Source organism: Seriola lalandi, unplaced genomic scaffold (assembly GCF_002814215.2).
Source record: "Seriola lalandi dorsalis isolate HSWRI2012SDOR001 ecotype SW California unplaced genomic scaffold, Sedor1 jcf7180002054585, whole genome shotgun sequence".
Lineage (NCBI taxonomy): Eukaryota > Metazoa > Chordata > Actinopteri > Carangiformes > Carangidae > Seriola > Seriola lalandi.
In genome coordinates, this window is record NW_019525138.1 from 1,141,302 (window position 1) to 1,158,847 (window position 17,546).

At 40.7% G+C, this 17,546-nt stretch overlaps 2 protein-coding genes across 2 annotated transcripts in view; one reads left to right on the forward strand and one right to left on the reverse strand.

Annotated features, from left to right (window-relative positions):
* Positions 1–1,515: 1,515 nt before the first annotated feature.
* Positions 1,516–10,292, reverse strand: trub1 (TruB pseudouridine (psi) synthase family member 1). Its single transcript, XM_023418806.2, has 8 exons — positions 10,125–10,292; positions 9,938–10,036; positions 6,643–6,698; positions 4,751–4,832; positions 4,536–4,608; positions 3,015–3,154; positions 2,802–2,858; positions 1,516–2,693 (listed from the first exon to the last, which is right to left on the reverse strand). The coding sequence occupies exons 1-8, from the start codon at positions 10,270–10,272 to the stop codon at positions 2,512–2,514; spliced, it is 837 nt and encodes a 278-aa protein (XP_023274574.1). The 5' UTR covers positions 10,273–10,292; the 3' UTR covers positions 1,516–2,511.
* Positions 10,293–10,579: 287 nt separating this feature from the next.
* Positions 10,580–17,546, forward strand: part of lrrc45 (leucine rich repeat containing 45) — an 18,274-nt gene continuing 11,307 nt past the window's right edge. The window contains exons 1-9 of the mRNA XM_023418863.2: positions 10,580–10,684; positions 11,784–12,091; positions 12,810–12,871; positions 12,974–13,044; positions 14,657–14,835; positions 15,183–15,311; positions 15,476–15,588; positions 16,288–16,346; positions 16,572–16,649. Coding sequence (XP_023274631.1) covers positions 11,863–12,091; positions 12,810–12,871; positions 12,974–13,044; positions 14,657–14,835; positions 15,183–15,311; positions 15,476–15,588; positions 16,288–16,346; positions 16,572–16,649 — 920 coding nt within the window. The 5' untranslated portion in view covers positions 10,580–10,684; positions 11,784–11,862. The remainder of the gene's footprint in view (positions 10,685–11,783; positions 12,092–12,809; positions 12,872–12,973; positions 13,045–14,656; positions 14,836–15,182; positions 15,312–15,475; positions 15,589–16,287; positions 16,347–16,571; positions 16,650–17,546) is intronic.

Consider the following 17,546-nt stretch of genomic DNA (forward strand, 5'->3'; position numbering starts at 1 on the left):
CCCCACCCGAGCCGTAAAACAATTAAATAACGCTGGAGTCACAAGATTATATTGTACTGTCACAAAAAAAAGTGACACTTTTTAATCAAGATATTAAATTTGATGACTATTGGACAAACTGTAAGTCCTGCTGACTGTCACGAAACATAGCGTAAAGGAAATTCAGCTCCATGTACACCAAATCAACGGATTACGTTTCATGACCCGTTACGGAACGCCCCCTTTTTTGCCAAGTATAAAAAAAATTCACTACATTAAAATTATATCTAAACTGGGAGAGAGAGTCACAGTCATAAAGTCACTGCATCCAATTATTTTGACTTAAATCAAAATCATTACACAAATCAAAATCATGACTAGTGTCATGTAATGATAAGTTGAAAGACATTTAAACCATGTTCCACCCATTCAGACTCACAACACTGGAGCCTTTAAAATGTTTTGAACTGGTTTGAAATCAGATTTTTTTTTTTAAACCTCTGCAGCCAATAAAGAAAGCTTAGACAAGAAAGATGCAGCTGTCCTTTCACACTGATTGTTGATGAGACTGTGTGGGCTGTACAGACGGTGCTTGATTGACAGTACTCTCACTCTCCTTGTAGCTTTTGCTGTACGTGACACCATATTCATTTCAGTTCATAGTTTGGTGACATCAGGTCAGGTCTCCTTCTCCAGAGTCCTCTAGCAGTGTGTGTGGCTGTGCAGGGTCCTTAAGGCAGAATGAGCCAATGAATCACAGCACACATTCTGACCCGTCAGGAGAGACACAGGTCTAATGAGTAACATTAACAATGCCTCAATCTCATGAATGTCACTTAGCGAGCATGCACAAGACCAGAAGCCTGGAAATGGCTCACATACATGGAATGCGCCCATTGTTAATGTTACTGATTAAACCTCTGCTTTTCCTGCTGTGGCCTGTTTATGTCTACTGTGAGATACAAAGACAAAATGATGACATAAGGCACTATGTTAAGAATATGAAATTATAAATCAAGATTTTGATAAAGTATCATATTATTTCTTACTTAGTGTCTTTCTTTTTTTCTGACTAGCTGACTCATAATTATCAGATAGAAAATTAACGTCAGAACATAAATTGAAACTTTAACTTTCAAGAGTTGTTACAAAAATACAATTTAGAGGTTTAAGCCACAAGAATACTTCCCAAATCCAAATGATAAAATAATGATTCAACATTTTGACTTATTTAAAAAAGTAGCGGTATGCAGTTTATTTTTCATGCCTCCTGAAGAGAACTGTTTTCCATACGTACTGTCGACCAGCTGACCAATCTGTGTGTCTCTCCCATACTGCAGCACCATTATCACATTAAATATGGACTATATATACCTAATTACACCACTTCACTTGGCAGGTACACCGTTAGTCCACTCGGAAACCAAAGTATGCATTTCAGTTTTTCAAACGAAACAAAGAAATAAGTACCAAAAAAAGAACAAGTATGAAACATCAGTGAGAAATAAAATCAAAGTATTTAACAACGAAGAAATGTTATTTTCACTCCAATATTTATTTAATCTGCGAATGCAGAACAAATGAAATTAGACTTGCTGTATGTACAACAGTGCTGACGCAGCAACACTTGATGTGAGTGCTTGAAACCTAAAAAAAAAAAAAACCTACTGTATTGGAAGAACAGATTCATTTCATATAAGATATTTTTTGGAAGAGTTTTTAGACCAGCCAGCAGGGCGTTTCCACCAATACATCACCACGTTGACTGATTCATATATCTTACCTGCCCTGTTGGACCCTCTAAATGAAGATAACAGCTTAACCAAGACCATACAGCTCTTTTCCACATCAGTCAATATTATAATACGCTACCTCAATATTTGTGCTGATCTAAAAAGTTCCTCACAATTGTGGCAAACAGAAAATCTATTTTAATACAGTAATGAGACAAAAATAAAGACATACTTGAAATCTTTTCGGAATTCGAATAAACCCTCAGTTCTAATTTTTTTTTCCAATTTTGGTTTTATATACAGTGTCAGTCTGTTTCATGTTAGACTTTGAAGTCTCAAAAATTTAAAAATGCAGTGTGCATTGTCAAACACTCTTCCCTAACGCAACCTGACCCTTAAAGTAAGTAATATATTCTTTATTTGTGTCTATCACCCAGCTCTATAAGAGGGCTATGAGTGAATGAAGACAGAGGCTGGAGTCGGGGGTGCAAACTTAAAATACAATTATTTACAAATGGAATTAAACTAAAATTGCAGATGAGACAGAGACAGGACAGAAACAAAAATGTGGACTTGAAATCATGAATCCAGTGTAGAATAACAACACTGGACCAGTGAGTTCCAAAAAAAGAGGTTTTGACAATTGTCTTAATTTGTCACAATTTATAAAACACAACTTGAAATATCTGGGAGAAACAGACACATCGAGACCTGATGTTCTCTTCATTGATAAGCAGCACAAACGGACAGGAAGTCCAGCTGCTAACGTTCAGACCGGGTCCTGTTCAGAGTGTGTTCTTTAGCTGTCCGCCTCTGCTGGTGTTGTACAGTCCACACGCTGCTCTGACTCTGAGCAGCTCTGCAGAGAGCGCAAGATATCTCCCAGTGTCCACTGCTCCTCATGTAAGGTGTGCTCCTCCAGCGTGAACTGGCCCTGCTTGGTCCGGATCAGGTCCTTCACATGAGCACATGACGACAGAGCTGCAAGCACAGATGCTGATTATACTTTCTCATCTGTTGGTTCAGTCTATTGACATGTCCATAAATGTGCTGAGGATGAAACTGTGACATAGAATCAATGAATCTCACCTTTTCCCAGGTCATCCACCAAGCTCCTGACATAGAATCCACCACCACACTCTATATCTGTCAGGGAGACAACTACTGTCACTGTTTTCTGAATGTGCATTTCAACACAGAAAGAATACAGACACAGCAGGAAATGACATCCAACGTGCTGTGTAAGAGGTCAGTATTACACAGAGGGAGAAAGAAACACTTTGTTATGCAACTTGTGCTAACCCAGAGTGAAGAGAGGAGGTTTGAACTCCTGCAGGGTCAGGTTGTACACAGTGACCGGTCTGGCAGGCTTGGCCTCAACACTGTGACCTTGCTTCAGCAGGACAGACAGACGCTGGCCGTCCTTCTTCAGAGCAGAGTAGCTAAAATGAGAAAAACTCAACAGTCACACTACAATGAAGTACAATGAAGGGGTTTTTATTTGAAAAGAAAGCTGCACTAAGGAGAGTGTATATAGATTCCACCCATGTGACACTGCTGCAGAAGAATCCCTTTCTCCCTCCCTGTGAAAGAAAGAAACTTCAGCCTGTTTCTTTAAACTGGCAGGAAAGCTTCTTCACAGACAAGGTGACAGAAGTAAAACTAAAAGTTTAAGTCCTGCTAGCAACCTCTAGAGGATGCAAGGTTCACTGCACCCCAATAAAAAAACTGCAGCATACTGGCTAATTTATTTATTCTTTTATTACCGTTAGGTTAATGAGATAAGGCTCTGCTGAAAGGTGGAATTTATTTTATTAGCTTCAGGGTCAGTTAGCTCCTGTTTTGCCTGTGATAAGACAGTTGCAGGGCTGCAACTTAAAATTATTTTGCAAAGTGATTAACTGAATATCGTTTGGGCTATAAAATCTCAGTGAAGTGGGAGAGTGAGAGAGTAGGAGACAGGGGACTACATGCAGCAAATGGCCACAGGTCGGACCCGAACCCATGGTCACTGCAGCCAGGACCGAGCCCGAGCGGCACCGCTCCACCAGGTGAGCCACCCGGCAAGGCAGCACCGCTCCTCCAGGTGAGCGGCACCGCTCCGCCAGGTGAGCCACCCGGCTCCCCAGAATATTCGCATTTGAGACTGTTTGCCATTCTTGCTTAAACATTGCTCTACAATTTCTTCCATTATCAAAATTATAGCACATTCATTATCTCTCAGTTGATTGATTGATGGATCAACTAATTGCTTCCGGTCTAAAGATCATTTCAGCCAATCACAACAAGCAACATCACACACGACAAAAGCTACATGACAATGTAAGAACAGCAGATGGTGACCTTATTGTTTAAGTCCTGCAGCACCCTTTATTAAATGGTTGTACACAGATTATACTGGAAATGCTGGAAATCACAGTGAGCTTGTGTTCAAATATCACACTGTTCATCATGAATAATAACAAACCTCTTTCAACAACGTGAAAAAATAGAGCCCAGGTTATGGAATCAACAGAGGCGAAAGGCTTCTTCCTCTGGACTGTGTTTATGCTAACCCTGTTTATGCCTGTGACATTACTCACTATATTGTGTGCCAATGGGAAATTTGGTGGGAAAGTCCACTGTCAAGTCCACAGGGTCCCCAAAATAAGACGGCTTGATTCCACAGAGCTGAGAATAAGTATAGAAAGCTGAAAATTTGTCTTGATGATGGTGCAAGAGAAAAACTCAGTGTCCAAAGTAGAAAAGCTTGAACAGTTTCCTTTCACATACACAAGTGTTATCGTCATGGAAACATATTCTCAGATGGGAGGCCTTACTCACAGTGGAGGAACTTGCATGATGTCACCGGTAAAAGATTTCAGCTTCTCCTCAATGTCCAACCTGGTTATGTGTTCTGTAAGGAAATAAATAAACATCACAAACACACTGTGAAATGTTGTACTGTAGTGTGTATGTTCCAGGTGAAACAGTGGCTTCCATGAGTGGATTATAAACCGCTGAAGGTGAAATGATGAGATGTGTGCTTGCTGTATTACTGAAGTCTTTCTCCAGAGTCACACTGCCTGTAGCATCAAGAGTGTCTGTTGCTTTACCCAGCTCCCCCACAGCAACGTATTTCTGAAAAATGAACACACACACACACACACACACACACACACACACACACACACACACACACACACACACACACACACACGTATCTATAACACATCTTTCACAGATGATTAGCATCAGTTTAGCATCAGTCGGCCAATAAGTAACAAGAAATGTCAGTACAGGAATACAGAATATATCTTGGAGCTAGTTAAGAATGTTACAATGTGGATCACAATTCTTTAATACAGAATTTAAGGGATTTTTTAATCAAATATTTATGTTAAAAAATGATCAGATGATGCATTGTTATTAGATTTCTTAAAAATCTGATATTAAAATTGGACTTAAAAATCCAGTATGTGCAGCCATTACATCACTTCCTCCACTAAAAACCTCTATCACAGCTCCGTAAAAGCTTGATACATTCCAAAAGCGACTTTTCGGAATGGTGCAGCAAATAAATGAATAAAATTATCTTTGGTGGAATGAGGTTTTCTTGATCTCTTACACACTATAAATAAGGTCTCAATTCTTGTCCTTTTAGACCTAAGTGCAGCGTTTAATACGACTGACCATAATATTCATATCAATCATCTTGAAAAGTTGGTCTTTCTGACTCTGTGTTAAACTGGTTCAAAACAACGGAGGAAGTTTTACGTCAGTCTTGGAGATCATGTGTCTGAGAAACACAACATCTGCTGTGGGGTTGCTGAAGGGAGCTGCCTTGGCCCATTATCATTCTCACTGTACATGCTGCCAATTGGTAACATCATCAGAGAGTTACGCTGATGACACACAACTGTACATCTCTGCTGAACCGAATGATGCTGCAGCTATAAACTCCATTACTATATGTCTTCTAGCAATAAATAAATGGATGAGCAACAACTTCTTGAAGTTAAATGAGGACAAAACTGAAATCCTACTAGTCGGCCCCAAAACAAAAAAAAACAATGCTGTTCAATAACCTGGGGAAACTGATTCCCCGGATTAAATCTGAGGTGACAAGTCTTGGCATTATCTTGGATTCAGATCTAAGCTTCAAGTCCCACATCAACAAGGTGACAAAAACATCATTTTCCACAGACACAGAAACAGCTACAGCCGACTTGATTACTGCAACACACTTTTTACTGGGCTGCTGAAGAAAACCACTGAGAGACTTCAGCTCATTCAAAACTCTGCAGCTTGGCTATTAACCAGAACCAAGAAGAGAGAGCACATCAGTCCAGTTTTAGAGGCTCTGCATGGCCTTCCTGTGACATTCAGGATTGATTTCAAGCTGCTCCTCCTCATATACAAAGGCCTTAATGGGCAAGGACCAAGCTACATTGCTAACTCCCTGATTAACTATGTACCTCCGAGAACACTGAGATCATCCACTGCTGCTTTATTGAAGGTTCCCAGCAACAGCCGTAGGAAAACTGGATGCAGCCTTCTGCTCCTACGTTAGTTACAGCCCAATAATGAGAATCTATCCGAGCTGAAGCAGCTATATAATGCTGAATGGTCCACAGAATTCATCGTAAACATTGTGCAGGTCTGATCAGAAGCTACTGGAGGAGCTGGTGTGAGGTCATTGCTGCCAAAAGAGGTTCAACCAGTTATTAAATTAAATGCAACTTTTTCTACCAGCACTGTAAATGTTTTACGGGTGTAAAACTAGACTATGGTCTATAAGTTGCGACTTTAGATGAAGATCTCATTAAATTTCATGACCAATTAATACAGAAAACAAGGTCATTCCAAAGGGTTCACACACTTTTTCTTGCCACTGTAGTGATTCATAGCTCTTTTTTCACTTTTTAACATTAAGTGTAAACAAACTCACCTTTGAACCAGTTAACATGGTAGTGAGCATTTTTGTGCCATTCCCAACACCAACAACTGAAAGAAAAAGAGACCATGTTAGAATCTTAAGGCAACACTTCATCATCACAATATAACACCAAGTCAGCTAAACTTCAGGGATATAAATCTGTCCTTTTAGGAAGCACAAGTGATTGTGAATCAATTTCACCTGCTTTGGTGGAAGGGAAAGTTACAACAGGTGCAATGGAGAGGCCAAAGCAAGACAATAAAAGGGGAATGGTTTTGCATGTGGTGGCCACAGACAGTTGCTCTCTCCGGATCCTTCCTGACTGATTGTTCTCTAGTTTTGTGTTTTGCTAGTGTCCTTGTCACTACTGGTAGCATGAGGCGGTACCTGCAGCCCAGTCAGGTTGCACAGGTAGTCCAGCTCCTCCAGGATGGCACATCCATACGTGAGATCCCAAGAAGGTTTGCTGTGTCTCCCAGCACGGTCTCAAGAGCATGGAGGAGAAACAAGGAGACCAGCTGTTACATGAGGAGATCTGAACAGGGCCGTAGAAGGGCATCAACCCAGCAGCAGGGCCGGTACCTGCCAGGATGAGCACTGCCAGAGCCCTACAACATGACCTCCAGCAGGCTACTGGTGTGCATGTTTCTGACCAAACTGTCAGAAACAGACTCCATGAGGGTGGCATGAGGGCCCGACATCCTCTAGTGGGACCTGTGCTCACAGCCCAGCACCCTGCAGCTCGACTGGCATTCGCCAGAGAACACCAGAATTAGCAGGTCCGCCACTGGCGTCCTGATCTCTTCACAGATGAGAGCAGGTTCACACTGAGCACATGTGACAGGCGTGAAAGAGTCTGGAGACGCCGTGGTGAACATTATGCTGGCTGTAACATCATCCAGCATGACCAGTTTGGCGGTGGGTCAGTGATGGTCTGGGGAAGCATATCCTTGTAGGGTCGCACATAGCCAACAGTACCCTGACTGCTGTTAGGTACAGGGATGAAATCCTCAGAGCGATTGTCAGACCTGACGCTGGTGCAGTGGCCCTGGGTTCCTCCTGGTGCAGGACGATGCCCGGCCTCATATGGCCAGAGTGTGTAGGCAGCTCCTGGATGATGAAGGCATTGATGCCATTGATTGACCCTCACGTTCCCCTGACCTAAATCCAACTGAGCATCTATGGGATGTTATGTATCTGTGAATCAGATGCTGCCAAGTACCGCCACAGACTGTCCAGGAGCTCACTGATGCCCTGATCCAGGTCAGGGAGGAGATCCTTCTGGACACCATACGCCCACAGGTTGTCGGGAGTGCATACAGGCACGTGGGGGCCTTACACACTACTGAGACACATTATGAGTTGCTGTGATGAAATTCACAAAAGTTGGATCAGCCTGTGATTTCGATATTTTACTTTGATTTTCAGCGCGATTGTGAATCCAGCTCCATGAGAGACTACACAGTTCATCTAGTCCCACAGTTTAATGGATGTAGACAACACTATTACTGACTACAACCTCAGCAAAAATCATGGTTGATTAACATCTCTCTGACAATGTCAAGAGGGAACATTCATGGTCACCAATGGAACTTTGTTGATCCTCTCTATTTTCCTCAAGCGCCACCATGAGGTTGCCATTTTTGTTTTTCAGTGAAATTTGGTTGAGACTTTCATGTTGCCCTCAGAATGAATAGTGATCATTTTGGTGAATTTCTGGCTGATCCTCTGTCGATCCTCTGACCTTTCATCTAGCTCCATCATCAGGCAGAAAATTCATTTTATCCTGTCCTTTGCTTTATGAACAAATACCTTCAAAACTAATGAGCTGCTGGACTGTGTGTCCACTGCAGAAAGCTTTGGCATGCTAACACACTAAAAGTGTGTGAACATGGTACACTTTATAAATAGTCATCAGCATGTTAGCATGCTGACATTAGCATTTTGCTCACAGTATCACTGTGCTTAAGTACAGCCTCACACATCTGACATGCATATCCATTCAGACATGTCTTTACAGTATCTACACCCCCTCCATTGTCCACAAGTTGCTCATGATATTAAAATGATACATGTAATTATTTGTAGTACAACACAAGCAGTACACCTCATCAGCTGCCTGTGTGGTCTAGCCTATCCCATTCTTCGTGTACATGCGTCACTGAACACATATCTAGAGTCAGATGAGGGATGTTCAAAACTGGCTGAGGTGCACTTCACTAAGGCACAACACAACATTAACACAAACCAATACATACATACATATAACAGGTATTGAGGAAGTTGCCACTCCTCCTTGGGACTGAGTTCATGAAATCAAACGTTGCCAAAGTAAAACTTATCAGATGTACTGCCTACTTTGAATACTGAATCTCTTCAGCAACTGAATGAGGATGTTGACATTAGACCTTTTTGGTAACCTTGTCTGTCCTGTTTTTGTTATTATAAATATGAATATAATATTTTATTTTATTTATATTCTATTGATGATTGATGATCATCGAGAAGGGTAGATTACTCATACATATATATAAGTTTGTTCATCTGTTGCATTTTATTGTTAACTCGACTGTTAATAAACGGTGAGAGCTTCTCTTTGTGTAAAGATATGCTGTTGTATCCTTACAAATATTCTGACTAAAATGAAGTCCATGACACAACTTGATTCAGAGGATCTTACTTTTAGAGATGAGGTATTTGATAGCAGGAACACTTTTCTTGATACTGTTTTAGTTTCCTTACTAACATAAGTGATATGAACTTAAAAGTGATCAACCTGGCTGGGACGACCTTGTTGTTCAATGCTTTGTAACTTTTGAATTTAAAAGCATTGAGCAACAACTGCACATGGATGTATTATAATATATCCATGCAAGTGCCTCCCAGCTGGGATTATCAATTTTTTTTGTGTCCCCTGGAAACACTTCTGTTGTTGTCTTTGCTACTTGCAGTGTGTTTCTATATTTGGTTGCATTGTGGGTATTTGCAGTAAATGTGCTGTCAAATGGATGTTTTCTGAATTTATGTGTTTTCATAGGTTGCAGTTTGTTGAACTCTCAGGGCCACGGTAGTATTGGGAAGTACTGATAGGCCTTCTATTCTGTAGCTTTATTTTGTAGGTAGACATATATGTATATGTTTTTGTATACAATACAAATATTTCCCCCTTTTTAACAGGCTTGATGGCAGTTTTCAGTAAGTAAATGTAATCGAGATACGTGGCTAACAGTTAAAACCTCTAACAAGGCAGGAATGACAAATGCCGCACGTGCACCACCCGGCTGTGTACATGGTACTGTCCTCTTACCTAACACCCCACTGGCAGCACTGTCCAGGGTCCCCCCGTGCCCCATCTTTAGGCTCTGCTTCCTTCTCTTTCGCGGGTTTGGGTTTTCTACTCCAGCTTCTGAAAGATACGTGACACACAAACATTTCACTGTCAGCGACAGCAGTTGACAACAGACGTATGTCTTGATGCTGTCCTGTCGTATTACCCCTGAGTAAAGCTTCTTTGAGTGCATTCAACACGTCTGCGGATGTCGGCCCTTGTTTTTTATATATTGCAAACAACCCATTTAAAGACTGCAGTTTAGACAGAGAACTAGATATCGGAGCCGCTGAGTTACTGATGTTTCCAGCCATGCTTGTTCAGTCCTCCACGGCCAACACTCTTCTTCTTCTACTTGTAAACTGAAGCTTAGCGACTGGTTGTTGTGTTACCGCCATCTACTGGTTCAATCGTTGATTGCGTCTTTGACTACAACAAGTCAAAATAAAATGACATGAAATAACATTATATTAAATATCATTACGCTTCATCTCAGTTTTAGACCACTAAAGCTTGATTAAGTACAGTTTAATTCGTTTTACTTATCCTCTCTCAGGACGAGGGTACCTGGCTCGAAAATGTTTTTTTCGAAACTACACTGACCAAGATACTTTGCGCGGAAATACCCTTCCTAGTTACTTTGTCGCTTGGCTTCCTCCGCTTGTCAGCTGAGCTATCTAAAACAACAACAATTGCCAGGAAGATATTTGTGCTGTAGCCGCTGAGGTATGTGAGTTTTTTCGTCTGAAGGTGACGTTATTAATGTTTAGGAAAACTTCTTCAAAGACTCACCTTATCTCACGTCGCTTAACCATTTGTTAGCCGACGCTCTGTGACGATAACGTTACGCGACACTTCCATTCAAAATTTGTAACAGTGCAGTTTCTGAATCAATATGAACCATATTCTGATTCGGCAATTACATGATATGACATGTTTATGCCTTTGTGCCACACTGCTTCCATCTGCCAGCTAACTTTACTGGCAAATCAGCTATTAAAGTTAAAATTGATTATAAATGTAGTCAGCTTCTTTGAGTGGATTTTGCCGAATTGAAAAGTTAGATTCTAGAGTTGCTGGAAAGATTTTCCGTTCTATGTTATGTTGTATGTGCTTTTGTCTAAATCACGATGCAGTTTAAACCGCTACAGTTTTTGGAGTTTGGCTCCTTGGGCATTTGCAAGGTCAGCTTTTCGAGACTTAGGTGTTGATTGCATATAGCTGGTATAGTCGTTGACCCCGGATTGAACTGATGCTAGCCCAGTGTTTGTGAATGAGTGACTCTTGTAGCTGTAATTTCCTCTTAATAAGAACAGAGGAGCTCTAGAGGGAAGCACGGACCGATTACTGCTGTTTGACCCTGGTCCCATGCTACAGCATCTAGCAGAGAGAATTCCCTTTGGCCTGCAGCTTGGATGTTTTTGATGGACAAAGGGAATCACCAGAATGAGAACCTGTGTTCTATCAGACCCATGATCTCACACAACACTGTGTTAGTAATTAGATTATTTTTGACAATTCATCTATCATTTTTTTTTAAAATCTTATATTAAACCTTGGGTCCATAAAATGTTATAAAATGATTGAAGTGTGCATCATAATTTACCAAAGCCCAACATGATGTCATCTGATAGCTTGTTTTGTCCAACCAACAGTCCAAAACCAAGGCCTATTCAGTTTCCAATCACAAGAGAGAACAAAATTAGGCTTTTTTGCTTACAAACTGAATTGAAGAATTAATCAAATATCAATATAGTCACAGGATAATTTTCTTTCGATTGATTATGATTATGACTGATCGTCTTAGCTCTGTTTTTGTCAACAGGTCAAGTCCCAGAGAAAAGAACAGAGACGTGAAGACAGCATTTGCATCTCAGATGAAAAGGAGGGACTGGTGACCCAGAATGGAGGATTTCAGGCGGATGTACCTGCGTTTGTGTAAGGAGGGAGGTGTGGAGCCCCAGGAGAGTGTAGTGGCACAGCTTCAGGAGGGCAGGGCTGCTCAAGGCTCCAGGCTGGACCTGAGTGGACAGAGCCTGTCGGTGGATACCTGCTCTGTGCTGGCCAGGGCCTTCCAAAAAGAGACCTACTTTACAGAGGTGTCACTCAGTGACTGCATGCTCAGCGAGGAAGGTGTGTGAGTTTTTAAGACGGACAAACCGACCATATGTAGCCTGATATACATTAATATTGTGAGTTGCTTATTAATAGGTGGCAATTTGCATACTTAAAAATACATATACAAGCTTGATACTTTTACCATAACTCATACATTGGTTCACTATTACCTTGACTAAAGCTGCAAGAGAAGAAAGTCCAGTATGGTTACTTACTACTGCCTGTGACCTTTCAATAAAACCTGCCTGAGTTTGGCTGAAGTAGCTGCTGCAAACTCATCTGATGCAGTCTGACTTTTGAAGGGTAAAGCTTATGTTATTGAATGTAGTTCTTATTATCATAAAATCAAATGAAAAGACACTAATCTTTGAAAACAGCTTATGAATATATAATTTGATTTTAAGGTTCAGTAATTTCATAAAACAGCTGCACCTGCATCAAACTTCACTCAAACAGGAGCAAATTTGTTAGGGCCTATTTTCAGCAGCGGATTAATCCACATTTGGTGCTGTAGTCAGTACTGACAGCAGCAGGATGGTGTGTGTGGTACTGAGTCAAAATAAACTACAGTGTGTGTGTGTTCAAAGTAATCCAGTGCAACAGTGTGTTTTTAAAAGTTTTATGGAAACAGTGGAGCTCTATGGCTCAGAACAATCAGATATATCATATACATTTTCTGCATGTGAGAGTTGACTGACATTAAGTACAAGATAACAGTGTCTGCTTTTATCAGGTGCCAAAGTACTCCTGACTGGCCTGTTTGGCAACAACACTGTGAAAATCCTGGATCTGAAGGTATCACCTGCCAAATTTCAATGTTGATACCCTCAGACACAAATGGATTTTGTTCTGTGAGATGTTTATCTATTGATAGCTGATGCAAATTATTGTTCACAGGGAAATAACCTGAGGTCTTCAGGGGCTGAGGTGTTGGGGAAATTATTGGCGCACAACAAGACTCTGCGTAGGTGAGAATGATGTCCTACATGTGAGAATATTTTGTGTAGCTGTGATGCAAAACATGGTAAGAGAGAGAGAGTCAGTGAACCCTTCGAATGACCTGGTTTGCTGTATTCATTGTGTAGAAGCAAAATAAGCTTCAAGGAGAAAGGACAAAGTCTTAAGAGGTCAAAACTCCAACACTCACAGTAGGAGAGCTTGACTGAGAAGTTTCAATTTATGGCCTTCATCAGGAAACACATCACAAGTAGCATTTAAACAGGATAAGAATGAGACAGATTAATGTCTGTATTATTTGGTGATAAAATGTGATCTGACCTATTAAACATTCACAGTGCCGGTGGAAAAATTAAGTGAACCATTTGATTTAATAACTGATCAAACCTCCTTTGGCAGCAATAACCTAATATAAGCTCCTCCAGTAGCTGCTGATCAGACCTGCACAATTTTCAGGAGGAACTTTGGACCATTTTTCCTTGTAGAACTGCTTCAGCTCAGATGTAATAACATCTAAACTCTTTGAGATGACTCCCTAAATCTGATATCTCTTTGTTTCATAAAAATATCAAATACATCTCATAGATTCCAACAGAATAATCTCAACTCCAGGTTCATCTGCTGTCTGTTTCTGGAGTTTTCATCCACATCTCATGATCTTCATGAGCAGATGGAGTTTTCTTAGTTGTCACTTGACATCACCTGACCTAAGTATGGAACCTTTCCGTGACAGCTCAACACACTCTATCCACTGAGATGTGGTTGAAAGCATAGGTAAAAAGCTAGTAAGTGGACCTTGAGTCAAACTACTATTTCCAAGATCAAAAATGATGTCAAATCATAAGAACCTCACATAAAATAAGCTTGACAGGCGCATTGTGTATGTTACAATCAAAATCATAAAGGAAGTTAGTATAAAATCATTGAAAACCAATAACACCCTGCTGTTTGTACAGCTGCTAACATTTATTTTGCATCTGCTTATAAAATATATGATGCAGCCGATAATGATTATGCTTAAGAATTCAGGTGCTGCTAGTTCTGCTCATACATTGGACATCACAGCTCCTTGTTTGAGCTGCAGTGTGTGGAGTAACCATGGCTGGATTAACCTGTGGGAGAGCCTCACTCTCATTGTTCAGTAGCACAAGATTTAGTGTATGCTTTTATGCCAACATGAGTTTTTATGTGTAGGTTGATCAGTGTACATTGCAACATACCCAAGGTTGAAATTATCCGCAGTTCTCCTGCTGCCCACTTTAGCCTGACCACCTGCATATATTTGATAGTTTAGTATTGGATGATTGCTTGGTCTTTCCTTGAACAGTTACCAGACAAACATCTGAGTAGTTGAGTTAATTAGGCTTGAAACCCAAATGAGTCCTATATTTACAGATCTGCTCATATAGCTTGGAATGGTCAGAGATGTATTTATTCATAAAATTTTACTGCTACTACATATTCTAGTAGTCAGTTAATAAGTCACCCATCTGTTCTTTGAGAAAGATTCTCAATCAGGACATAAACCTGATTTTTGAAACTAAAAATAACTCCACAGTGCTGCAACAGTGGATAATGCCCCATCCCCATGAATTAACACAAGCTCCTAACTGCTGTTTGCAGGCTGGTGATGGAGTGGAATGCGTTGGGGGTGTGGGATGAGGCCTTCTCACTCTTTTGTGAGGGTCTGGCCTCCAACGGTGTGCTGACTCACCTGGACCTGCGCAACAATCAGATCAACCACCACGGAGCATCTGAGCTCGCTCTGGCACTCAAACGCAACACTGCCCTGGAAGTGCTGGGTGACTCACACTTTGTCTGTTCAGTATCAGAAACTGTTCAATGTTAAGTGTATGGCATGATGTTATTGCTTGAAGTTTTAGAGAGAAACTATGCTTTTAATAATAAATTAATAAATACATATGATGTATTTGATATCAGGAGTCGTCAAGAATCACTTTTGATTGTTATTTGAAAACATCATTTAGCTGCTGTGTGTGATGGAACTGCAGGAAATATTAGCACAAAGTGCACATGGAGTAGAAACATTTTTTTTGTCTGTTGCAATGAGTCTGATGTTACTGTTGTGATGTACATGAATGATGGTCCACTCTAGCCTCTCTTAATGACTGTTACTGTCTGTTCACAGATCTGAGGTGGAACAGCATCGGTCTGCTGGGTGGCAGGTCCCTGCTCGAGGCTCTGCAGAAGAACAAGAGCATAGTGCAGCTGGAGATGGCAGGAAACAACATTCCCTGTGATACACTCAAAGCACTTGGTCAGTCTTTCATTCAGAGGGAGTAATAATTCAAAACTGTGATTGTAACTCTAACAGTATGTTTTCAGTTTAGTGAACTGATTTGAATGTGGTACAGTTTTTCCACGCATGCTCTCCCCTCTGTTGCTCTTTACCATTTTGCTCTTATTGTTTAACCCTTTCAGAGCAGACCACAGGACACAACTCAGACAGACAGTCCACCCTGAGAGAGAGCCGCAGCAGGACCCAGGTCCTCAGCATGGAGATTCAGACCCTGAAGGACATGAAGGGCCGCCAGGTAACCCTCAAACTAAAGCATGGAATAATTCTCATACTCGTAGGCTGCTTTCATACCACTACTACTTTGATTGATCTGTTTATTTCCTTTTAATTATGATCGGGTCCTTGTTCACATTGACTTTTCATAAATAAACCAAGAAAACATGAAGTCACACGGGCTGACAGTTTTGAGGACGTCATCCTGCATCATCAGCATGGAATCACATGGTGAAGTTAAATTCCAATGACTGACAGCAGGTCATGTGGCACTTTACTGAACCTGATGTGTTTCTTCATCTTCTCAAAAAGCTTCTCAAGAAATAACAAATTATGAGCATTATTAGTTGTATTAGATTATAAATCATGAATATTATGAATCATAATGAACAAGGAGAAACAGGAAGAGGCGTCTTTTATTGTTGCTCTAGCTGCTATGTCTCACTTACTGTCTAATGTCCCTCGAGGTGCCTGGAATATACAACCAGACAAACTTCTCAGATCCCCACTGCAGCATCTCAAATGATATGATCACAATCCTCAGTTATGGAGGAAGTGAAGTCTACTGGCGGTGTGTTTGATACTCTTAAGACTTTTGGGCCTTTATTGATATACAAGAGAATTTGGGTGGAAATCTGTCACTTTAAATGATCTGTGAAGTATGACAGATTTAGGATGAAGTTTATGGGTTATCACTCTGGTTGTTCCTCCTCTCTTTCAGTTCCTAAACCTGATGGAAACCATAGACAGACAGAGGGAGGAGATAAGCCACTCCAACAGGTGAGAGCAAATGGTAATATTTTTGGTCATCTGCTGTAACCATAACTGACAGTTGCACATAAGCCTTTAATACCTTATATTTGCAAAGGAAATAAACTTAGCACTTTTTTTAACAGTTACTCTGCAGCTTCCTCTAAAACATTATTGACATAGTTAAACAAACATATTTGGAAGAAAATCTAATTGTGTATCCATGATCTCATTACCTCCTTTCTGTTTCATTAGGTCCACTTCCATTCAGATTGGCCAACTCCAGGAAGCTCTGAATGAGAGGAAGTCAGCTGTCAACTCTCTCACTGCCAAGTAAGCGTTTCATTCTCCTTTATTCCACGTTTACGATAAGAAGAACAGCACAGTCTGTGTCTGAGTGTTGCATGTAATACGCAGCCAAACACAAGACTGTGTAAAGGACTGTACTATAACCTACTGCGGACACTGTGTCTGATGAGAGGCCTCCCCACTGACTCAGGCTGGGGCTGAGTCAGTACAGTATTATATATATATATATATATATATATATATATATATATATATGCATCCCTCTGTCACCCTCTAGTGGTCATTTGTGAAACCTCAGTGTGTGATAGCTGTAATGTCAGACTGACAGAGATTAAATGCTCATGTTTCCATCACAGTCAGGACGGCTTGCTGTCAAAAGAGTGACTGCTACAGATCTCAGACATGACAAAAATGAAGTCGTAATAAGCTGTAATGCTGTTTGTGCAGCATGGCTGTGAACTGTACTTTCACCATGAAATAACATGAGCACATCTGGAGCTGTAAGACCATGACTCAACATTTGGTGATATTTGTAACATGACTGAAAGTGTGATTCCTCCCAGTATATGAACATTCAGAATGTTAAAAACTCAATGTATGGATCCCATTGGATGTAGTGATTTGTTACTGTCTGACCATGAAGTAGTGAAAGGAACACAGCTTTTCCTTGATGAGTGAAGAGGTGGAGCCTTTGTGATCTGTGGCATCCTTGTGCTCCTTCTGTGTAAATTGTTGTAAAGTGGTTAAAGAAGTGAACTGAAGCATTGAAGCCTGAAATGTCTAAAAGTTCATTGTGTGGAATCAACTGCAGTTGCTTCATAAATATGAAGAATAATGTCACTCCTTGTCCATCCTTTGTGAAAAATGTACATTTATTTTCTCTACATATCTTTAATTTTGAAGGATGCTTTGTCCGTGCAG